Source organism: Haliaeetus leucocephalus, unplaced genomic scaffold (assembly GCF_000737465.1).
Source record: "Haliaeetus leucocephalus isolate CR32 unplaced genomic scaffold, Haliaeetus_leucocephalus-4.0 Scaffold2, whole genome shotgun sequence".
NCBI classification, from domain to species: domain Eukaryota; kingdom Metazoa; phylum Chordata; class Aves; order Accipitriformes; family Accipitridae; genus Haliaeetus; species Haliaeetus leucocephalus.
Window position 1 is genome coordinate 10,916,650 of NW_010972438.1, and position 24,685 is coordinate 10,941,334.

A 24,685-nucleotide genomic window follows, 5' to 3' on the forward strand; every position below is an offset into this window, starting at 1 on the left:
CGGCCCCGGAGCTGCCCCGCCGGTCGCTGTCCCCCGCGCCGGGGACCGGGCTCGGCGGGCCCGGGGGGCGCAGCCGCTTTCGGCCTCTCCTGCCCGCGGGCCCCGCGACAGAAGGGGCTTCGCGGCACCGGACCGGTTAGCGGCCAGCCCGGTGAAATAAGGCTGCGCCGGGACGTCACGAGCCGCAACGGGCCTTTTTTCGTTCAAGCCAAGCGGCTAGTTCGACGTATAGGAAGGAGGCACTAAGCAGAGAGCTGGACTCCGGGTACGGCCCAGTAGAGCCCGGTGTGACACGGCCCGGCTTTGCCTACGCAAGCATGACCTGTACGGTGTGACACGCGCCCAGAAAACAACCTAAAAAAGGCGAGCCGTGGATGACCTGCACTGGAAGACGCTGCCCGTGAGGCCCAGTGGGTCAGGCACTGGGTTCAGCTCTAAATCCAGCAGCTTCAGAAGACAGGAGCACGTGCCTGTCAGATCTGTGGTGGGGGCTGAGCTGGAACACACCAGCAGAATCCAACTGTAAGTCAGAAGCGATCTGCAAGAAGGATGGAAGTCAAGAGGCCGGAGTGAGGCAACAGTCTAGCAATGAGAGGGGGAACGAAAGGTGCAAAGGGGAGAGGGAATCTCACCGAGGCAGCAGTCCCGCAGGGGTGGACCTGAGGTGATCCCAGCCAGGCGTTAGCCTCACGCGAGCCCCCTCTTCCCAAAGGCACCAGGCCAGGCCGTACACACAAACGCTGTGAAGAGGATGGCTGCGCTCTGCTGCAGACTAGGGGGTCTCAGCGTAGCACCTTCCTGCCTGTGCCACAGAGGGCGGGCGGCTGGAGGGAGGATTTCAGAGAAGAGCGATAGCAGGAGTAGGGAGGACTGTGCCTGCAGGAGAGGAAGGGGCACAGATGCACATCTGCCTTAGAGGAGAGTTGCAGGAACCAGCGTTCAGCTGTTTCCAGGATGAAGATGTTTCCCGCCCCGCAGATCCATTTGGGTGTCAGGAAAAGTTCCTGTACTATGGGCTACAGAACAACCTTCTCTGATGGCTGGTTTGTTTGTTGTGATATACCAGATGTAGCCTCAGAGTACCAGGGAAATGGGACAACCAAGCACCTTCTCGCCCTGCTCTTGCAACCCACTATTTAACACTAACAAGTTTGGGGAACTAAAGAATGGTACTCCTGCACCTCCAACTGTCTTACTGCAGTAGATTAAATCCTCGTCCAAAGATCAGCAAGTAGCTTTAAGAAAATGTGTTACTCATGTTACCCAGCTATAGGACTCAGGAAGTGTGAACAGAGATGTCTGTTCAGGTCTCCCAAAATACTTGGAAGCCAGCAACCCTTGTATGCTGTGAGGTTCGCTGGTCTGGTTCAGTCCTGTAGTTTGGATGAACGTGTTTTGGTCTGAGTAAGGTTCTCCAAAAGACAGCACAAAGTTTAGAGAGAGACCAGTTAAGCTAGGCTTTGGTAGATGCTGACGTTGACTTTTACGCAGGGAGGGGGAAAAACCCCAAATGAGTGAACCATGCTACGGGTAGAAGCAGGACTCTTGGGTGGCTTGTTTGGTCTCAGCAGCAGTAATCTGCACAGAATAGAGGCTGCAGTTTCTAAGTTATAGTTGTTTCCCACCAGATGGTGTTTTTGTTTGTAGCAGGAAAGGAAGGCACATACCTCAGCACAGGAACATTCACTTTGCTGTGAGGAAGGGTATGTGTGGCTTCTAAGGGCCCTCACGTAACTAAGGAAAGGCAACCCTTGCATAGTGAAGAGGCAGTGACAAGGATCTGCAATGCCACTTAAAACTTTAAGCCAAGAGAGTGGTAGCTAATCCTATTACTACTACTGTGAATGGCAACATCAACACCATCTTCCTACAGCCACGTTAACAGTGCTTGTTGTTATGCTACACTCTGAACTTCACAGGGTTTCAATTCTTCCCTGACAGTCTCTGCTGTAAAAGATTGCATTTCACCCTGGTTCCTACTTCTTTACGTAATTCCTGGGGTGACTCTCAGCTAAGAGTTGATTTCACCTATCCAGACACCGGTTTCCCATTGTTTACAGTTTGCCTGGGCTAAGGAGCTGTAAGAAAAGCACTGTCCTTTGCAGTAAATAAAGCATCTAGGCTCACACCACCAAAAGCAGTCATCAGTAAAGGCACCGAGATTCCCAGAGGCAGGGTTCAGAAACACAGCCTTCCAGAGGAAAACACTGCCTGCCAAGGACACACACTCTTGAGTCAGCGTTGCCTGTCACAGGATCAGCAGAACAGGAGGCATTGTGCCAGACCAAGATCAGTTTAACAGGTCTCTCTACCCTTTATTTTAAATAAGGCCAGCGCTAACAAAGGTTTGCTAAGCCTATCTGGGAGGCACACACCGATCTCAGCTGTTACGCTAGAGCACAGGCACAGCAGTAAACAGGCAAGTTGGCTTCTGTTCCAATAGAAACACCAGACAAAGTTTAATGGTTCTCAAACAGACTACAACAAAGGCTGCAGGGAAAAACATTTTATTTCCAAGCAGATTACAAAGAGCAGAGAATATAAGAGTAAAATTAAATTAAAAAAATAGTTGAGTGCATCTCTTTAAAATGATTTGTAGTGTGAGTTACTCACGGGGCAAAGCTACTGGAGAGTTCTGAAGGTCACTTTGCAGGATGCCAATCACATGTGCTGTTTAGACCAGGATCAACACGGGAGGGACAGAGACAAGACGTATTTTGCATATAGGCTGCACACTCATTATCAAGCGAGGCTCTGGGCTGCAACTGGACCCTGCCTTTCTGAGACATCCCCTCCACCTCATTCTCTCCTGCAGTTCTCTCAAGTTCTAGATGCAGTTTATTGCTGCTGTAAGTGGGTTCAATCTGCCTCCCCATTCTGATGAGCTGAAACGAGAACGGAGAAGCACGCAAACGTGGCTGCCATGCACAAGGTTATACAAGGAAAGTGACTGCAGTGCTGAGAGCCGAGCTTCAGCCACACAACAAGGGGAACTGACAAGTAGGGGACACAGCAATCGCTTCAGAGATTTTGGGGCAGCATGTCAGTGAGACTTCTGGAAGAAGATTTGAGATGCTCCTTAAGGTAGGAAGATGCTAGAGCTGAGAAGGGCTTTCCTATGCATTGGCACCAGGAAACAGACCAGGCTGAAACTTCAGGATAAGGTACGTATCCTGTAGTATTTGAGAGGGGCAGCTCCAGCAAGAAGATGGGGAGAAAAGCCCCGTATAGGGTGGAAGACAGTTTATATCCCACTTGAACAGTGATTTAAGAGTCCAAACACTAATTGGAAGTAAGTCACTATTAAACTTGGATGCGAATGCAGTTTGGTCAGACTGTGCAGTCAACCAGTGTCTAGCAGCACTCAGACCAGCAAGAGGATGAGCAACTACAGTATCAGCAAGCCCTCCACCCCACGTATGCTCAGAGGGCTCACTTCTACCACTTTTGGATCTGTTCTTATCACAGCATAGGAGGCCTGAAGATGGCCTAATCCATTCTACATACACCAAGGCAGACAGTAGCCCTGATGCAGTTGAGAACAAGACTGTCTTAATTTCTGCCCTGGGAGCAACAGTGCAGAAGAAGATTCTTATTTAGGGATCAGATTAAGTCTTTTTTTCCATTGGTCCAAGGCAGAACAGTTCAGGAACTACTTCAGACCTTGTCTCCCATCTAAAATCCAGGAGATCTCTAGGGGTAAAGCAGCCAACAGATGAGAGTCTTAAGTTATTTCGACTGCTCCCTTTAGTCACCACTCTAGACAGGAGTGAAGAACCACTCTCTAGTCTGCTCTTCAGCCATTACCACTTAGAGGAAATGCTTGAACTCTTGAACATAAATGAAAATCTAATGGTGCCATGGACAAGTGTGTAAGAGGCTACAAGTTTCCTTAGGAAAGCAATGCTATTAGTGTCAAGAGAGAGGACAATACGCAAGTCTCATGTCAGAATGTGAGGTGCTTTACAATAGTCAGTCATACTCTGCTTTCTATGGTTCCTTTCATACCACAGAGACAAGATGGGCATAGTTTGAAACCAACACCACAGGGTCTCTAGCTTGACTTCTCAGCTTTATTTATTTAGAGATTGATGCATTTTCAGCCTGTCTCATACAAGGCATAGGGCATGGAGAGTTCTTGTTTAATATATACACGCATACAAGAGCTAGCAGTTTGGCACTCTCGGAGCCGAGGGGGAATGCCCTTTAAGCAGCAGTCAAGCTGGTTATAGGAAAGTGTTAAAAAGCTATTTTACATGTTTGACTGGGAACATTTCCCAGAACTTGGATAGCAACCTTAAGCCACAGCACTCTTCTGTGCTACTCTGCACACGTCTTCCTACAAGCCCCTAAAAGGGAGCAGATCATGTTCTTCACTATCAAAGAACATAATATTTATTTTCTAGAAATACTGTACCTTTTAAACTAGCTCCAGAGAGCCAGACTAGAAGCCAGGTCCAGGAAAGTAATCCTTAAGTCACAGTATATCGATTGTCTCTAAAAATAGGGAATGAAGTTAACACGGTGGACATTCTGATGAGACAGTATAAGAACAGTACGGCAGTCCCCTTCCGCGTCAGCAAATCTCTCTTCTATATATGTCCGAACAATGAGAAAATAATGGAAACACTTCAGTCTGTCAGGACAAAACCAATCATTAGGAGATCTCCACAGCTCACTATGTGTCAAGTTCCCCCACTCTTAAGCAGTATACTCCAAGATCAAGAACTCTTCCCCTATAAAGATTTTAGATCATCCTGCAGTTAAGGGTAGTAAGGAAAGTGCACAGTCAAGAATTTTAAACTAACATCGAATTCTGTTTCCCCAGAAAGCTCAGCTGAAGTATCTGTTCACCCCTAACCTGGAACTGCCCTAATGTTCTGTCAAGTTATTCCAGCTTCTGACAATTTTTAGCTTAAGAGGTGACTCCTAAAGCCACCTAATGAAGTGACTTGTACACTGGGTATCTGGCAGATGACTTCAACACCCTCTGCATTTCTGATGGAGACAGACAAAGCAGGAGGCTCACACTGAGGTGCAGGCATGCTGGAGCTAGCTTCCCATGCAGTATTGTGGAGCACACACTGGGACTCAAGCACAGGTGTCTGCAGTTTCTCTCACATCTTTGCAACTCTGTTCAGAAGACAGGACAAACTACCCAAAAGAATGGGAAATCCACTCTGCGCAGGCCTGTTGGGCATGCTGAGCAACAAGCACACCGAGCTGCTTGAAACAGTGGGAGGTTGCCCCTAACCATGTTTTTAAATACTTAAATTAGGGCCAGAGATGGACATTCCAGTCACTAAGATATGGCAAAGGGATTACAGGCTTCTGACAGCTGAAGCAGTATTAGCAATCCCAACAGCCGCCCTACCAGGGGGCAACTGCTGGCTCCCAATGGCTGAACTGAGCTGAGGGTACGTGTTGCCAGCACTACACACCACCTGGGCACGCACACTGAGCTAAGAGTCTACTTTAGAGTGCAGGTATTAGTAAACATCAGTGCATTGCTACTTCACCTCTCTGCACTTATTTGAGCACAGAGTCCTATGCAGGGAACAGCTCATACTGACAACCAGCTTGAGCACATCTACTTTCTCATGAACACCTATGTCAATATGAAGCATCAGAGGCTTGAAGTGTCTCTCTCAGCCCGCACATCTCAACACTGCTCAAGAGCACAAAGACAGGGAACATAATGGCTACTCTCATCATTTATGCTGTGCACAACTGACAGGGCAGACCTTCCTTCTCAATACAGACAGGTGCTGGTCAACAGAAGCTTCAGAAGAATTGCTTGCCTGTACACAAGTTTAAGTTCTTTTACTGTAATATATATTTAAATATATATCTATATATTTTGGAACAGGGAAGGGACATGAGATGGAAAAGCAGGGAAGGCAAGTTCAAGAAGCAGAGTCACCTCTCCGCATCCAAGAAGCTGGTGGCACAAATAACAAGCCTGGCTAGAGTGATCTCCCATTTCAAGCATGGTTGGCTACCCGCTGGCTTCAAAAGAGCAGACTATTTGTTAATGATACAAAATACAGCAACCATTTAAGATGCAGCAAGGCAAGGTTACAGGGCTGGGGTTTATGATCATGAATGATGCCAGAAGCTACACAACTGTGTTAAAAACAGTGAAAAGGCTGTTAAATGGCATGAGTAAGCCATGTGCTGCTCCTGGAAGGCCTTTTCCCTCCAACGCCCCTCCATCATGCTGTTGGTGTGGTGCGTTTGTAAAGGTGGGGAGAGGGGGATTTGCCTAGGGGCGAAGCCTCACAGGTTGGCCACAGAACATTAGGACAGTCTGATCTGGTCTCACAGATCGCATGTTCCTAGCCTGACACTGAGCTTCCATCAGCAAGCAGACATTCAGGTCCTTCAACAGAAGTTAATTCCCTTCTACCTTCCTAATTTGTAGGGGTGAAAGAAGTCCAGCGGAGTCAAGCTGGAAAGCACAAACAGGGATGAAAACAACCAGTTTGCATACTGATCTTTGTATAACGACCCCCCCCACCCTCACAGCTCACTCTTCCCCAAATAAAGACACATTGTTCAATGGCATGTTGAAAAGACGTGCTCGTCATTCTTAATAAACAACTAGAGTAAGAATACATAAGAGAAACAGGGTGGTATCTTTATATGATACACAAGTGTATGTTACAAGAATTCCATCAGGCACAGGAGCCTCAAGGTTTAAGGCCTCAACGTTAGGCCAAAAAAGAAGAGTGTGGTAAAGTTTGTACTTTTAACATCTAAAAATGTCACTTAAAGGTCTGAATAGAAATCGTTGGTTTGCTTTTTTTTGTATAAATCACAATTGCAGTTCACTCTCTCCTCTTCCTTCCAAGATAACAGCAAATTAACGTCCAAGCACAAGAAAAGAAGATGCCTGCCTCTCCTCCACTGGCTGAGCAGGTCCATCCATCATTCTGTGCCCTCTAGGCTGCACGTGCTCCAAGGAGACAGAGGCCCCAGCCATCCAGGCCAATCCTGTAGTTCATGTTTTCTACATCATAAAAAAAACCAGAGTCAACCAGCAGCTTTCCACAGCTCCCAGCTCGCAGGGGATATGCAGCCTCCAATGGTTCCAACAGTTTGGTGTGTTGGGTAGGATACACAATGGGTAGGTTTTCCTTTAGATTCTTTTAAAGAGAAGAAGCCTAAAAGGGCTTCATAACTACACCAATAAAAAACCAAAAACTTAGGCATCTCCTTTAGTGTAAAAGTCTGTACAATTTATCTTTGCTTGTCCCTCCCCCGTCACCCCGCCCCACCCCTTCCGAGCCAAGAAGGATGCCTTAGTGCATGGTGCTGGCATTAGCCACGGCAATAGCTTCCTGAATCTCTCGTATCACCAGGATCCGGGTGAGCATCTGCTCCATCTGCTCTCTGCTGATCGGCTGGATGGAATACCAGATAGGGCTGTTGGGGGCCACCACTGGCTCCGGTGTCAAGTAAAACGTGTCATTCCGGCCTTTCACACTCTGGGGGCTGCATGAGGAAGATCAGAAATAACCAGACTAACAGAATGTCCTGGGAGGGAGAGACCATCACTGTCCTCAACCCAGGCTTCACAATTCCTGACAGTGAACAGCTGATGAGACGTGAAGGTATGGAGCTACATCTAGGGGCAACAGTGGTCCCAAAGTTTTTAGGCCATGCCAACATTAAAAAGCCATTGTGATGACTACAAGAAAGTAATTTTTATTTCACACTGGTAAGTATGAAGCCACACATGGCTTTAGGGGTCGTTCAGAGTGAAACAAGGATGGGGTATTTTCACATTCAGGCTAGCTGCATACCCATCCATGCAGAGGAACGTTTACAGTAATTGTCAGAATCATTGTAATTTAGAAGAGTCCTTTGAGGCTCCCTCCAATCTCCACAGCAAGTCCTCATTTTTGTTCAAAGCCGATTTGAATAGGACCCTAATCTCATCTCAAGTAGCGGATGCTTCCAGATGACTTGCTTGCAAGTCAGAGGCAGAACAGTGAGCTCATGCCAACACAGCAAACCTCTGGAATGAGTATGAGATTAAGAGCAGCCAGTGCACAAATTGGGATTTGTCTCTTTAAATACCACAGAAGTTCAACTTATGTGCCATCAGAGTAAATCCTGCCCTCTCACATCAACACCCCTCCCCATTTAAGTAAATTTATGCAAATATAGAAACTGTGCCAGCAATAAAACACAGCCCTGAAAACTAGGCCAGCTACAAGATGCAGCTTAACAGTCACAGCAGACAAGCAACCATACATATGAACAAGGGCTCTCACCATTTGAAGAGGTAGAAGTCATACAGCTTTATCGGACACCTCAGGGGGTTTTCTGGATTCTCAGTCTGCTCTGCATACATGTCATCTGTAACTACAAAGCAGCCCCCCAGAAGCCTGTCAGACACTCTGTATAAGTACAGCAAACTGAGCAGTGCCATACAGCCTCAGCACTCCGAAGCACCTTGTCACCATGCAAGAGCTGGCAAGAGACATATGGCTGTTCCAGGGCAGAGGCACCTGGTTATAAATGCTCAAAGCATTATATGGACGGTTTGCTTTATCCCAAGGCTACTGAACAACACAACCCATCCATATCCTTCTTTCCATTTCTCCTCCACCTGTGCCCAAAATGAGAGAAGTCTCACTACTGAGACTGCAACGCCTCAGCTAAACCCTGCATCCATGCTTTTAAGAGGAAGACTGTACTTACATATGGATTCTATATGGGTTCCTATGAGTCAAGATAAGGGAATCCCTGCCAAAGAAGTTTCTCCCTCTGTTCATAGACACTTACACCCATTTGCCCCTTTGCCCATAAAAAACAAAAGTAACAAAAAAGTTATCCTTAGCTCTTGACGAGTCCTATATGCCTCAGGTAAGGCATGTCCCTAGGCTTATTATTAGAAGGTACTAAGCTCTCTCAGACAGAATGCACAGAAAACTCATGCTGCTAGGCTGAAGGTAACTGGCAGAGCCTTGGGTTCTCGTGGCCCTACCTGCAGACATCTCCAGGTTCATCTGCTTCCTTCAAGCCCAGTAAAAGTAACTATTCCCAAAGAAAACTTCCAGACACTACCTTTCTGTCCCGTCTGGTGTATGCCAAGAGGCTTCATATAGCGGATACTCGTGCTTTTATCCTTGGGATTAGAAGGGTTCTTCTTGGTCTGCCTCAACACCTTGGAGAAGGCCAGCTTCATGTGCTGGTCTACTGTTTTCAAGAGGAAGTATCTGAGCAGCAAGAAGAGAACACAGGACATTCAGAGGCAAGTAAATGATACAGTCACAACAGTGAGGTAGTTATCTTTACTCATCATGAGCCAACTGAAGCTCAAACCAACACCGAGTTAAAGACTGTTCCAGCAGCAAAACATGCAACACCCACAAGTTCAGTTGCCCTTCTGCTAGCTCATTTCCTTGTTGTACTGCACCTTCTTTGCCCGACTGGCCTGCAAGAGGGCTCTGTGTGCAACCATTTGAAATTCATGACTTCACCCTAATCCAGTGCAGCAGTTTCCTACCAACCCTGTCAAGGCATTTGAAGTTCTTTTATTCCACAAGATCCCCAAAGACCTAGGTACTTACTTTGTATTAAAAAACATCAGTGTAGTGAGCAAGGTAGAAGGGGAATGAGCTCCTAGCTGCTTACACTCCCACAGCATCTCTTCTGTTACATGACTGGAGAGGACATAACCTGCAATAATCAGAAGTCAGCATCATGCCAGTAGACAGTCACAGCAGGAACATAGGCAGTATTTTACAGTCTGTAGGCATTGGAGAACATCTAAATCTTAAGGGAAGGAGAAGGAGGAGATCCTCACTGACGTCAAGATTCACTACTGTGCAAATAACTTTTTAAATAGCAGGTACAGTTAGGAAACACTTGTATACATACGTCAACCTCTAGTTGCGGAGAGTATGCTTCTGCAATACGCCTATACATCCCAGCCCAGAGAGAAATAAATATGCACTTAAACAGCTTTTAATTAATGGCTCAACTCCAATGCAGATGCTCCTAATCCAATAATATGTGAGAGCAGGCAGGCCAGTGTAACAAATCAGCTCTTGGCCCTGTGCGCAGCTTTAGTCAGCACACAGTGCCAAGTGATGTATTTGGACACATGAGTAATCCTTTGATTCTCAGATTTTTTTCCTTTGTGTAGAAGCGAAATACTATACTCCAAATACACAGATAAACAGAAAAACAGACAGCAGTATGAACTCCAGGGCTTGTGAAATGACAAAGCACAGATCAAACAGCCAGACTGAAAACAAAAGGATTCCAAAACTCACGGTGCTACTTAGCCATCTAGCCTGTAACATCAGCTACTTTTCTGAACAGAAGCAATAGCTTCTTCAATGACATCTAATGAGATCAAAGGGAATGAAGTAATGTGAAGCCAGGTTTCTGTGCTCTGAAAATGCAATTCTTAATCTAATTCTCATATGCAACTCTGAAAATCTGTCTTTTCTGGAACTGCTCCCCCCATCCCAGTTGCCATCATCTTCTAAACACAGGGCTGAGATGAGCTGCATTTGATTGCAGCATTCGAGGCTCTAATCACGCATTGTTTTTTTCTTTGACACTTAGTTGGTCCTGCAGACCATAACCATCTGGCTACATGGCAACATGACAGCGTTGTATTATGTCCCAAAGTAACAATACATATTAGAGGCAAGATGTATTAGCACTTCGGATGAGGAAGCTTGATTCAGATCAAGGATCAGCTGGCTTCCAAGTAAGCCAATCTCATGACACTACAGAGTCCCAACAATCTGTCTTCTGACAGGTGACAAGTGATAGACAAATAATCCTCAATGACAGTCAAGGCTAGAGCCTCACATGTGCAGTAACCCCAGCACTGCAGACACAACATTTTTCTCCCTGACCAGTATATGAGCTGTCCTAGGGACATTACACACTTTGAAAGGGTTCCTATTCAGACTGCACTCATGCTGTAGTTCAAATATTCCAAACTCCAGAAAGTTTTAAAGTTCTTAAATAAATGTTCTTACCAAGAGGGGAAACGCGGGGCTGTACGTCCTTGAGAACTTCATGCAGCCATTCAGTGAACCGAATATAGTAGAGATCTGAGAAGATGTCATCTACTCGGCCATTTTCAAAGAGATACTGTAAGAGGTTCACAACACAGTCCAGTACAGTGGTAGCAAGTGTACTACTCTTCAGACCAGACCTTATCCTAAGAGCCCACACACCCAGTCAGTCAAGCATCTTACAGCATAGCACTGAAGACTAATACATTCTACTTAGAAGAGTGAGGACCCTTGCCCCAAGGCCAGTACAGGGCAGGTAATCTCAGCTACTATCATGGGAATGCTAAGACAGAAGGAAAAAAACGTCTTAGAAAGTAAAGCTGGTTGGATTTCACCTTTTGTTTCAGGTGTGTTCACTGCAAGTTATTTCACATGACTGTCCTTTGGACACTACTTTTTCAGATTAAGGAGAGAGATGCTCAATTCTGCTATCCAAGTTTGGCTCTGTTCCTGCAGCTCTTCCAGAAAGCACACTAATATTACCAGCTCAGACTTCCCACACCACACAAAGCTAAGTTCTTGCCTGTTAGAGCTTCAACTAGATCAAGTTTTGACACTGACAACTTCCTCAAACATCACCCAACCCTCCCCCCTCACTGAAAAAACTAAAATGATATTTTCACCATGATACTTAACAATTCTTCACAAACCTGGCTCAGTAGGTAAAAGCATTGCTGTGCACTAACTACATTTAATCTGATTTTGGTTTTTTGCCTTTTGTTTGTTTTGAGGTTTTTTTGTTGTTGTTTTTGTTTTTAAAGTAAAGGGACTTTTTTCTTTGGGAAGCTTAATTGAAGCCACTGTCTCCATTTTTATAACAGAGAATCCTCCCTATAAATGCTAACATTCACAGCTCTGCTGCACATATAGCTGTCCTCCCCCTACCTTCTGAATACACAGGAAGATATAGTAGAGCACATCTGGATCATAGGGTTCCCCATCACCATTTCGAGCTTCTCGTGTCATTAAGCATAGACCATAATTCAGCTCAGCCACAGCCGAAGAGATGAGATCTTCCTGGAACCTCAGCAGCTGACGCCCTGGAAAAACAAAACAAAGCCATATTATTTAAGCCATAAAGCCATATTATTTCCCAATCTTTCAGGAATGATTTCCCACATCTCTGGCTTTGCCATTCTATCTGGCAGGCCCAGTACTACCTCATTCCTCCAGTATAATAAAGCAAGCTGAAATAAATCAAGATCTTAAGCTGTCAGATCTACTAAAAGATAAATGGGCAAGAATCCGACAGGAAGACTCTCTGCCCTGCCAACTGCATGACTATTGCCTTCTTTTACCATGTCCACAATGAAACGCTGCCCTGCAGCAATAGGAAAACAGCAACTCCGTGACTGCTCTACCAGCTTGGCTGGCATTCACGGCCTTTTTGTTCGTCCATGCACCACAGTCATACAGTGCCCTTCTCTACTGCTACCAGCCTAAGTGCTCAAGTTGGCTCAGCATAGAGCTAATACCTCCCTTGGAACGTGGCCTGTGGCAGTGGGAGTATGCAATAATTAGTACTGCAGAGTAAATCAAAGTTTAAATTTCAAAACAATCACTGATTAAACAAAGGTGTTTTCCAGAGCGGTAAACAGCTAACATTTTAGTCACTCCTAATGCTGCTTGAAAGGGAAGAAAAGCCATGTTGTCATGACACATACTTCCAATAGGTGCTAGCCTATTTTGGGCTTCTTTTTCCAGCTCTGCATTCTTGGTCTGTGCCCAGCTTTTCCACACTTCAAGCCCTTCTTCTGGCTTCAGAGAGTTTGGAAGTAGAAGTCCAGGTGAAGTCTGTGGCTGTGGCTGTGGTTCAACTTCAGCAACCTGAACAGTTTGAGCCTGTGAAAGAGAGCATTTCAGTTTATATATACACTTTGATATGCAACTGTTCAACAAAAAAACCCCCAAGTAATTCCGTGCTACCTCTAGCCCCAGGATATCAGCCTTTTGCAACATTCCTCTCTAACAAGAAATTAATCCAAGGAACACAACTTTGCTGTCTAACCTGAACTGGTGCTCATGAAACAGCGTTCATCTCTCCAAGAACACTTTTAGTTTGAATGGACATATCTATAACCCCTTTAGCAAACCCACACAACTTGCAATTTAATGCATTTAGAAGTCCTGCAGAACATCACAGGAGACCCAACAGCCACAAGCTGTTCTTGCTGCAATACCATTAAGAAGCTAGCTGGTACACTCAAAGGCAAGGATCTTTACAGGGCTAAATTCCTCTCAACAACAGACTTCTGGTCTCCTCTCAAACACTGAAACAGATGACTATTGATTCTGAAGTCCTGTTTGCTCCAATGCATTTTTCTTGGCTTCAGCTCTGAACCTTCAACTCTGAACCACCACTAAAGTCCATCATCTCACTACAACAAGAGTGGCCCAAGGCCCCTCACAGACACAGCCTTGAGACACAGCAGCTAGAGAGACCGCCAGTCCTGGGCAGGGAAGAACGGCAAGGTGCCATCAGCTTTACTAACCAGTGCTGCTCCAAACCGAAGACTGCCCTAAGCAAGGGTCTGGGTATGATCACGTGTTGTACAGTGCTAGCATTCCTCCCCACCCTTGCCCATCAAGGGCAGGCTCTCTCATTATTCAGGACGTAGCAGCCAGACAGAATACATATGCTCTGTTCTTACCGTCAAGGACTGATAAGATTAATTCATTTCTAAGAGGTATAAAGTAATAACAGACTAGAACTCCAGCATTAAAACATTAATTCAGTTGCAATGAAATGCTCTCAAACTACCAAATACTGCTAATGAGGACTAGCTACTATTCTGTGAAGAGCTACTGTATGACCTACTATAGACCTAAGAGGTCTCCAGACCCCTTGGAAGTTTACTTTGCAGCAGGACCTTAAGTCACCAAGAATTACTACCTCAAACTGAAACATTTTACGGGCAACTGATGGCACCTATCCAGAAAAAGCAGCAACCCCTCTGACTGCATTCACTTTGCATTCTTCACTACAGCTTCTCAATCCCATGCCACAGAAACCAAGTGTCAATCATCACTGAAAGTTGCTCTGGCAGTACTAGAGACCATAATGGAAATGACATAGAGACTTCAGTAATACCTGTACCCTACTCAGTATAACAAAAAAGCCCCAACAAAACAGCTAAAGAGGCAAAGCTTGCAAGAGCCTCAGACTGGAGCTTTCTGACTGCCTCTGGTTGGTTTTGGGTTTTTTTTGGGGGGGGTTTTTTGGGTTTGTTTTTTTTTTTTTTGCATCAGCTCTTAATACCTCTTTGCTTACCAGCCCCTGCTGGCTACAACAGCTGCAGAGGGAGACTGTGACTGAAAGGACCCAGCTTTTATTAAGGCAGATGGCAACAAAGTTTAAGCTGTCAAGCAAGCCTCTGCCTTAAAAAGGACAGGAGTCCAAGGGTGAACTGACACCTTGTCTTTGTAGGAGCTAGGATTGAGTCTCCACTCTCCTCCAGAGCACTGCCCCATTACTCTCCAGAGAGCTTTCCAGAGCCAACCACCTCTGTCACCCCAACCCAAAGAGCAATCTTCTGCCCTGACCTCACAGACAGCTTGTCCAGTGTTAAGGCAGACACACAGGCTGGAGTTAATTCACTGAACTGGCAGTTGCTTCTGAACTGACTTACATCTTTCACAAATAGAGCAAAATAGCTGCAACTTGCCCAAATCCCACATCAGCACAGTGCCAGAGGACAGCGTGGGGCAAGCAGCCATAATTCCTTCTCAGTCTCACAGTTGTGAGAGGAACAACCCCCAAAAGTTTGATGTTCACCTGTAGTAGCTTTATTGCCCTCTTAGAGGAAGAATGCATCCCTCCTGGACTTGCCTCTGTCTTTAGGGGCTAATCCAACGCCCAGTAGTCCAGCGAATTGGGAACAGAAAACTGTCTGATACCCAAGAATTGCAGACCACTGTGCACAGAAATACACAGCATTAGTTCAAGCTTTGCCAGTAACCATTAAAGAAATTACAGAGCTAATACCTCAGAAAGGATCCCAAGAATGTGGCTCATGCTCTTAAAAGACCCTAGAATAAGTCTAAAAATCCTGTTTAACAGAAAGGCAAAAAGTTCTATCGACTTAGTTTGTTCAAGCAGCTGAAAGCGATGAAGTGATCTCTGAAGTACCAATACGGGGAAAAGATAAGCTACAGAAGGCTCTTTGAACATGAACAAACAAACAAAAAAATCCCAAACAAACAAAACCCTATGCATTACAAGACCCATAAGCTGTAGCTTAATGTACAGCTTTATAAAAGAGGGCACCCAGCACCTGAAAGTTATCTGGAGATGTAGGGAACCCTTTGCAGTGGAGGTCTTGGTGGGCTATAGCCCACAATCAACTCACAAACAACCAGACATGGCTATAGAAAGTAATCCACCTTGTCTCAGTGCTTACTGACAAATTAGAGGGCATATACACCTTTATATAGCCAACAGTGTTATTTATAAACTGGAAAGAATTTATAACAACATTTATGCTAGCAGACTTGGATATTTTTGCTGTCATTCCATTCAGCAAAAACAGGCTCTGACAGATCAATCACTTTTCACTTTCTGGTAATAAAATATAAATTACATCCATTTGCACTAGTTATTCAAGTTTTAAAAGCCTATTCAAAATATCTATGGCTTAAAGTTAGCAACAGAGCCTTAAAAAAAAACCCCAAAAACCCCAACAAAAACAGCCACAAATTTGGCTGCCATGTTTGCCAAGCAGCATGAAGAGATGCTTACTTGCCACTGCTCATGACTGTGCTCTTGCACACCAGGCATTCACCAGAAGCAGGACACGGTGTTATAGATGGGTACACCTGATCCATGAAGTTTGCTCACAACTAGCCAGATTCCAACACTTTACCTGTGCGCTGGATCTCCTGTAGACTCTACATGCTGCATAACACAAAGTAACTGATAACTAGGTGACTAGTATATTCACACACCTTGCTTCGCTGCAATCATCCCTGCCTGTCCACTGCAACCCCTAGAGCAGCTCAGAAGACTGCAGACCTTGGAATACCTGCTATGAAGCAGCTAGCAATGAACATGTATTTATTAATTTATACTACCAGTATCTATTAATTTACATTATGAAGATCAAGATTATACTTTCTTTGGGGCAGTTTTGAATCCTATAATTATGTACCAGCATTAACACATCGCAGTCCTACACCTATCAGGAGTCAAATGCCCTATGTCACACCCAGGCTACTGGGACAAACTCATCTCTGCTTCCGAGATATCAGCTGTCTGCTGACATCGTCCCTCTCCACAACATTCACTAGTTGTTAATCATGGACTGAGACCAAAAAGCAGCTTTAACTTACTGAGCAAGTGACCTGTAGCTGCTGCTGCTGCTGCCCCTGCTCTTGGGGTGTCGGCTGCTGCTGTTGCTGCTGTGGGTCCCATATGTGCACTGTCTGTGCTGTATTCTGGTACGTCCCTGCCACAGCCTGCACTGCCACTGGAATGTGGATGTTGCCATTCATAAACTGCGCTGGAAAGAGCGAATTAGCAAGAGTCTGCACCACTTCCTCGTGAGAATTCTTCACTACTGAAGTACTTCCCACCATCTTATCCTTGTCATCTTCCAGCTTCACGGTAGCCAGTGTCGTTGGTGAGCCACTGACGTGGACGGCATTGTAGGCCTCCTGAGGGATGGCGATGTGGGTTATGTTTTGCTGCTGAAGGTCACCACGTGGTTGAGCAGAGTAAACGGGGATGGTCCAAGTCTCTCCAGTGGGGCTAGTAATGGTCCCAGTGGCACTGTACAGGTGGGCACTGTCCACTGTTAACAAGTCTGGCCTTAAAGAGACATAACTTTGCTGCTGGCCCTGAGGAATGGCCAGCACTGTGGCAACTGGCTGCCCAGAAATAGCATAGGATACAGTAATAGGCATATCCACTTTACGTTTCTTCACTGGCTGAAGGACACTAGCAGTGCTGATCCGTCGCTCTCCCTCTCGTGGAGAGCCTTGTTGAGAAGGTGGAGGTGACAGTGCCCCAACTGTTTGGATCTGTATCTGCTGGCCACCAGTAATGGCCTGTCCTGCCACAAGCTGGGCCTGGATCTGCTGGTGTTGTATGTGTTCCTCCTGTATCTCTGCAGCCTGGATCTGTTGGGCAGTCTGCACATGTTGCACTTGGATTTGAGCTGCCTGCAGCTGAGATGGGCTGGGGCTCTGAAGAGATTGACTCTGTATTGTCTGGGATGCCTGCTGCTGCGCCTGGCCTTGGATCTGCACTTGGACCTGTATTGGTTGCTCCGAAGCCTGATGGACAGTGAGCTGCGGAGAGAGCTGCTGGGCGGAGACCTGCTGCGGTGACTGCTGGACCTGGACCTGAACCTGCAATGACACCAATTCAGGAGTTAGAGATCAGCAAGCGTCAGTGATTCAACAGGGGGGCCACCAACAGAGATGGTCCATCACCGGAGGTCTATGCTCCAGGTCTTTTAAGCTCAGTTTTATGATTCCATATATTAATCCATTAGTAAAGATCTCAGGAAAATGAAACCGAGTTATTCTAGAAGTGCCTGGTTGGTAACAGCAATACGGTAGATGATGTGTTTGCTCAGCATTGCACATGACCACACTTCTCAGCACAGACAGAACAGTGCGTGAGCTGCATCTCCATCCTCAAAGCTCTGTGGGCTCAAGCCAACAGATTGCATCCTTGGAAGCCAAAAGAGTCTTCAGAGCTATTTGCATTGCTAAAATGTTATTTCACCATAGCCTTGCAATAGCAAGGCTTTAAGGTCACACACATTACAATTCTGATATTAAGTTTATCTTGCTACAAAATGCAGGAGCTTGCCTCATTCTTACTATGCCCTAAAGACTGTTTCACTGCTTTCAACCCCAGCCCCCCAGATGGCCATGGGATCACTTGCCAGTGACAGGCAGTAAGAAATACGGGTAAGTTGAAACCAGCACTTGGCTCTTTCCACATAGAGCACAGAAATATTATTTTGAAACCAACCGCTATTAGTAACGCTACACAAGCAGGTGTCAACACAGAAAGTTGCAATTTCAACTCTTGGTCATGCACTAAGGGGCAACACTGCAGCACTTAGTTTTTTTTTCAATTCAAAAGTATTTCTTTGGCAGTCATAATTAAAACTAAGTCTTTTTTCATTTATTTACTTATTCCATTTATTTATTGTCCAAATTGCTCAGTTGTATTTTCTAGCTCATGCACTTACACAATGCTGAATAATATGGACAAATTACGTTAAGACTTGGATCCAAACACAGTTCCTTTTACTGTGGAGGGGATTAAAAAATAAAAAATAATCACATCTTCTCACATCAATGCTCATTTGTCCAAGGTCTGTCACACTATCTAACAGGAGTCCAGGAGCAGACTTAAAGCTAGGAGTCAGAGGTAGCCCCCAACATAAACTTCTGGTCTCAACAACTTCACATTCCAGGCCTCAAACCCAACCCAGATGATATCTTCACTCCCAGGGCACCAAGTGAGGTCTGCTCTCCTCATCCAAACACTTCACCACTTTGTCTCCCACATTTACACATTTGCTTTGTCCTCATCCTAGAAGTGATATCCCAGGTTCCCATGATCATCTGCTTCTCCAGGCTTCCTTAACGCTACATCTTAAGGGAGGGAATTAATTACTCAGCCTCTCCTTTCAAATCCAACCGAGAGATGTAGAGCTTTATTAGTGGCACCCGTAAGGGCCATATGAAGTTTGAAGCCAACACAGATTTATTTGGTTGCAAAACTACGTCTTCCTACTCATGTTCTCTCACCCTTTTCCACCTCACTTTCTAGAGTCAGTCAAGCTAACGTAGCATTTGCACAGAGACACCACACTAGCCAGCCTGAAAATACCAAAAAGAACTACCACGCAGGTCTGCATTGCGCAGATACATGAAATCTCACTTCCCAACATCACCTCTAAGAAGTCTTAAAAAATGTTAAGGATTCATTTGCAGCCAATTAAGAGTTTCTAAGGAAAAAAGTGGGGTAGCAAAACACACTGCTTACAGACCAATTTTGTAAGTCGCCTCCTGTTAAGAACTAATTCTATTTCCAGGAAGAATAGGGAATTTTACAGATTCCTGCTGGGAGCTATATGCAGTGCACTGTAATCCAGATGACGTGGACTTTCCATAATAATTTCCTGCAAGGTAACAAGAAACATATGACCTTGTGTCAGCATGACAGTTTAAAAAGCTGCATCAGTGAGTGATTTGATCAGGCAGTTAATTGAAAAAGATGAAGTCACCTATGGGATGCTTCTTCAGTTCTATTTGATACTCTTATCATACTGCCCTACAGCATGAGTACTGCCTTGGGCAAACAGGCCCAAGCACAAATCCCAGTTAAGAAAGCCACTTTCAATTACACCTCCAAGGCATGTATTCTCCAAAATATCCAACTTTAAAAATCACTAATAGAGTCCTTAGTATTAATTTAAATCCCTGTTCAAAAGATTACCTGGGGCAAAGGCCCAAGACTGGACAAACTAAAATGCATCATTGCACTGATATATTTTCAGTTTCACACAAGAAACATTTGCTTTATCTTCTAGGATTCAAAATCATGTCACAGAGAGAGGTAAATATGTCATTTATCCTGTAGTTCTGCAGTGTGTTTTCAGAACCTGTACAGGTTAACTGAGAACCCCTTAAAAGTACCCCCACCTTCTTTCCGTACAAAATTTTACATTACTGTTCCTGTTATTGCTGTCAACATATACAAAGTAAAGACTATATGTTTTTTGCTAGCGGTAAGAATTAAAAGTCCACTCCTGTGCTGAAACAATTTTACCACATAAGTGCAATTAGAAAGGTAATGGAATAGGTTTAAGCAAGAGGCATCAGCAAAAAGAGGCATGGTCTAAGCACAGACCCAACCAGACAGCATTTTCTTCCTTCTGCTTTTATAGATTAGAATATTTCAGTTGGAAGGAACCTACAATGATCTAGTCCAACTGCTTGACCACTTCAGGGCTGACCATAAGCTAAAGCATGTTATTAAGGGCATTGTCCAAATGCCTCTTAAATACTGACAGGCTTGAGGCATTGACCACCTCTCGAGGAAGCCTGTTCCAGTGTTTGACCACCCTCTTGGTCAAGAAATGCTTCCTAATGTCCAGTCTAAACCTCCCCTCGTGCAGCTTTGAACCATTAACCATTTTAGAGCCTGAGCCTACTGTGCCTAAAAGTCATGAGCAACTTCCATCACTTTCAGCAGATGAGCAATCATGACCCAAGGCCCTGTGATACTCCCCCAGGACTAAATCCTAACCCCTACAACTAGGATGTCTTGCTGCTGCTTTAGAGTTCACACAGTGTTATTGCTAACACCCAAAGAATGAGTCCAGACCCAAACAAGATGAAGAAGTCAGACTCCAGAATCACTGGAAGTTCTCCATGCTGCAAACTGCAGACATCATGCTTCTGACAAGAGATTGCTCCTATTTAAAAGAATATTGGAGCTCTACCTACGGTGCATTATGCATCCCTTGTGAATTATACATCTGTTTTTAACAACCGTATTTTGCAGTAGATCCCTCCCCATTTTCAAGTAGGTTGTACCCAGGAGTGCTACAAGCATTCATTTCAGATTTACAGACTTCAACCCAGTCTGAGACCAGAGCTTCTTATGTTGACCTCATTGTCTAACTTGCTGTCTGAGGGGAAAAAAAAAAAAAAAAAAAAAAAAATCATCAGTGGCTGACTTTTTAAGAGACTGTACAAAGAGGAATGCTTTAAATTTACAGGCCAAGACCAACAGGGAAGACTTTAAATCTTGACCTTATGCTGAAGATTAAAGTGAGAACATGTTATGCTGGGAATTCCTGGGTTATACTGGTGCAAGAGAGGAACATGCCAAGTTACCGGTACTGAAAAACTGCTTATTGCCAGAAGTTTGGATCTGACAACATGAAAAGCATCACTTCCCAGCAGGCTACCATCACACAGAGAAATGCCTTTTTACCATAAAATAGCTACAAGTTGGACCAAGTACTAGCTGACTAGAGAATCAAAAGCATTACAAGTCAGCCCTGCATTGTAACAGGAGGGCAGAACTAAATTTTTAAGATTCCCTTAAAGGAAATCTTCTATCACATTAACATCAAAAACATACTCTGTCCAGAACTGAGTATGTGCAAAGAGAAAATAAGTAACTCCATGAGCATGAGAACAGCTGAAGCCTAGTTTCGAAAATTTTTTTCCTCATGGCTGATAGACTAACTCTGACAAACTTTCAAATAGGATTCATAATATGTCTGCCCTGTGTGGATTCTCTGCCCAACAAGGAATCAGAATGCAGAACTGCAGTTTTGAAACAATTAAGTTGAAGGAATTTCCAAGCAAAGAAAATCTCATCTGTGGGCTGACTGGATTACCTAATATTTCCTAAAACCTAACTCCAAATAAGTGCACATACCAACTCTAGGCTGCATGGATTTTCTGTTACCTAGCTTGCCCTAGAGAACCTGACAGGCTTTTAAATGCCTCTTTTCACAAACACATCTTGATTTCTGAAGCTACATTTACACTAGCAAGTAGTAGGATACACCAAGAGCAGACCTTCAGAGCAAGACTGAAGACCTGTTAACATGTCCACACTATACATTGGAGAAGAATATTTCAAACTAAGGTCTAGTCTTGCCCACTAGCCAAGCTAGACAAACACCTAGACACAACAAGACTGCATCTTATGGCTTAGTTTCATCTCAAGGGAATCCCAAATGACAGGCTCCAAACCTAGAAGAGATAAGTGAGGGCAATTGGCAAACTTGCTGCAGGAAGTATGCTCCAAATCCCCCCCAAGAAGTAATGTAGGTGCACCTCAAACTTCCACACCTGAGCAAGCCAACAGAAGTCAAACACTCGGACAAAAAGTTAATGAGAGCAGGAGAAGAACTATCTCATTATTATTTTTTAGCCCAATTTAAGGAAAGAAGGCTTAAAACACACTCCTCTCAACAACAGTCCTAAGCTAAAGTGACTCCGGCATTAAAAACTAATACTGTAATAAAGAGTTCCTTCTAATGTTATGCCAGAAAGCATACATACAAGTACAAAACAGGTCTGAAGTATAGAGCAGGTGAAAAGACTGATCACTGAAGTAGCAGGAAATGTTGGAACTTGTTATTCAACTGCTTTACAGGAAGTCTTTTGCTATCTATCTAAGTAAACAAGGTCTATGGGGAGTGTACAAGTCAGCTTTTCAGAACTGCTGCCAGACAGATTCTCACTCCAGGTTTTTCCTCTGCTCATTCATCAACATCAGAGAATTCCACAGGCCAAATTAGGCCTTGTGTGTGTTTGAACAGTTACAATATCAAGATTATGTTGTCAAGCTGTACACTGGGGCAGGATTTATGCCTAAAACAGTTAAAACACATGAACCGGGGAAAACAGAACAGTTTACCTCTCAAAGAGGAACCTACTTCCATATACAAGAAGATGCTACCCTGAAAACGCCACTCTTAACTATAACCATTCTTTGAAGTGGCACACTCAGCCCTAGCAAATGCTAATTAATACTAGCTGCTACACTAATATCTTATTGGGATGCTTTTCAGAGGTAAGCGAACAGAAGCCTTACCTCCACGCTAAACTTCAAAACCAAGTCTGGGCCAGTGGGAAGCTACATCCATCAGAAGTGAAGGAAAGATGTATGCTGAGCAGAGCCAGAGATAAGATTTTCTTCTGAGCTACTTAAGGGCATCTTTCCCTGCCTTATGTCATTAATAATGCCCAGCTTCCTATAATGGTCTGAAGTCACAGAACAGACTGGGGGAAGACTGCTGTTCTGGAAGAAAAAGCTGAATGGTAAACACATAAGGAACTGAGCAATTAGAAAGGCACAAGCCTTAACTGAAAGACATTTTATGCAGGCATTTAACCATTCCCTATACAATTCTGCGATCTTGCTCGCCTGTAGCATCGTCCCCTCAAGCCCCGTCCAAGAAGCTCTTGCGAGCTAGCCATCAGACTCCGTCTTAATAAAAAGCTGAAACTGAGGATCTTCTCCACAGGCACTGTATGTATCCTAAGCAAAGATATTTTCTGTCCTCTGATATTCTTTCAGTTAAATCTTCTTGTGGAAGAGGCACAAGACGTTCACTGACCACTTACCATATTCAGTAAGTAAGTCAGTGCTAACACCTCTTGTCACTGGCATCATCAATTCGATGGCCTCAATGCACAAGACCAACTAGCAACAATCTCACCAAAGGCAGAGCTGATAAAACTCTTACTTGACTGGAGCAAAACACAACCCTTGCCAGGCACTGCCTGATGTAGCACAGGGTATGACAACTTGACATACTAAACTCTTTAAGATCACTAATGGCACCACTGTGATACCGAGCATAGAAGGAGCTGCAAGACACTTGTACTGTAGCACTGACTAGGATCTAACCCAACAGTTGCATCCACTCAGCCTTCAAAATAAACATCTGGCAACAGTTTGTTGAGCCTTTTAGGCAAGAAAATCCTAAGGTGGCAACTTGTTCAAACAGGAAATTTATTTTGCCAGGATAAATAAAAGCAGCAAGCAGTCATGCACTGTCTTTGGGTGTTTGCACTAAGTAAAATCTAGGATGAAACCTGAGCACCGTCTGTCTATCTTTATGATTGTAAGGTTGTCATCAGCACTTGCAACCGTGAGGGCATCTGACTGGTCATATTATTAGTCACCTTCAGCACCACTGTCATACTGCCAAACATAAGCGTAGTCATTCAAAGGGTCTTCCACTGATTTGCAATTGGATTAGCAAGAACTAAACAGATTATCAAGTCAAGTACTGGGATGACATAAGTTTAATCAAAAGCTAAGAGGTTTCAGCAGATGACCAAAATTTCTCATAATACAACACAAGCAGTATTTTAGCAAAGCGAGCCAGCTTGATCAGGTGCACTGCTCTAGTGGAACACTGTCACCCCCAGAGTCACAACAAAATTCAGCTTTGTTCAGACACTGTGCTCTGCTACTGCTGCCACAGTGAGTCTTGAGACAGGTGAACACTAAGTCATGGGTTTAGCATAAATCACATCTCAGTAAGAAATCTTGAAAGACAGAAAAACACTCCTGCAAAGGGGTAAAGACATTCCTCTCCACCTCATCCTTGCAAAAATCTTCAAAATAATTCTGAGCTAGCTGCTCAAATACACATGAATCCAGTTGCACTGCTGATGCACAAAAGCTGCAGCCATACCTAGTACCAGATGTGCCACTTAAGTGTTCTGGGGCTTTGTAGCATCCTAAAGTGAGCAGCAGGGTAGGCAACACAAACACTAATCATGATGTGAAAGCAGATATTTTAAAGCAGTCACATCAAAAACAAGGGGGAGAGGGTAGACAACATTCTCAGGAAAGTTGCTGAAATGACCTTCATCAGGTACTTTTCATATTCAGGGTACAGACCAATTCAGTTTAAAAAAAAACAGGAACAGGTCTCTGGCAGCAACTCTATGGTTATTTTCAAGAAGGTCAGGAGATTATTTTTCTCTGGAGCATATGATACATTACCTCCCTCCCTATCTCTGTTACTAGAAGACTTGTAAGGGTCAAGCCTGAACTTTGAGTAGTTCTGGAAGGAGGCAGCAGCAGGGGGAGGGGGGGAAAAAAAAAAAAAAAAAAAAGG

At 44.5% G+C, this 24,685-nt stretch overlaps 2 protein-coding genes across 4 annotated transcripts in view; both read right to left on the reverse strand.

Moving 5' to 3' along the window:
- IMPDH2 (IMP (inosine 5'-monophosphate) dehydrogenase 2) overlaps window positions 1–6,334 on the reverse strand; it is an 18,341-nt gene extending 12,007 nt beyond the window's left edge. The window contains exon 1 of the mRNA XM_010573435.1: window positions 6,326–6,334. Within this exon, the coding sequence (XP_010571737.1) occupies window positions 6,326–6,334 (9 nt within the window). The remainder of the gene's footprint in view (window positions 1–6,325) is intronic.
- Window positions 6,335–6,567: 233 nt separating this feature from the next.
- Window positions 6,568–24,685, reverse strand: part of QRICH1 (glutamine-rich 1) — a 52,560-nt gene continuing 34,442 nt past the window's right edge. For all 3 annotated transcript variants that reach the window (XM_010571275.1, XM_010571267.1, XM_010571259.1), the window contains 8 exons: window positions 16,383–17,402; window positions 12,719–12,896; window positions 11,940–12,094; window positions 11,016–11,130; window positions 9,585–9,693; window positions 9,079–9,230; window positions 8,283–8,373; window positions 6,568–7,497 (listed from right to left, as the gene is read on the reverse strand). In XM_010571275.1, coding sequence (XP_010569577.1) covers window positions 7,305–7,497; window positions 8,283–8,373; window positions 9,079–9,230; window positions 9,585–9,693; window positions 11,016–11,130; window positions 11,940–12,094; window positions 12,719–12,896; window positions 16,383–17,402 — 2,013 coding nt within the window. In that variant the 3' untranslated portion in view covers window positions 6,568–7,304. The remainder of the gene's footprint in view (window positions 7,498–8,282; window positions 8,374–9,078; window positions 9,231–9,584; window positions 9,694–11,015; window positions 11,131–11,939; window positions 12,095–12,718; window positions 12,897–16,382; window positions 17,403–24,685) is intronic.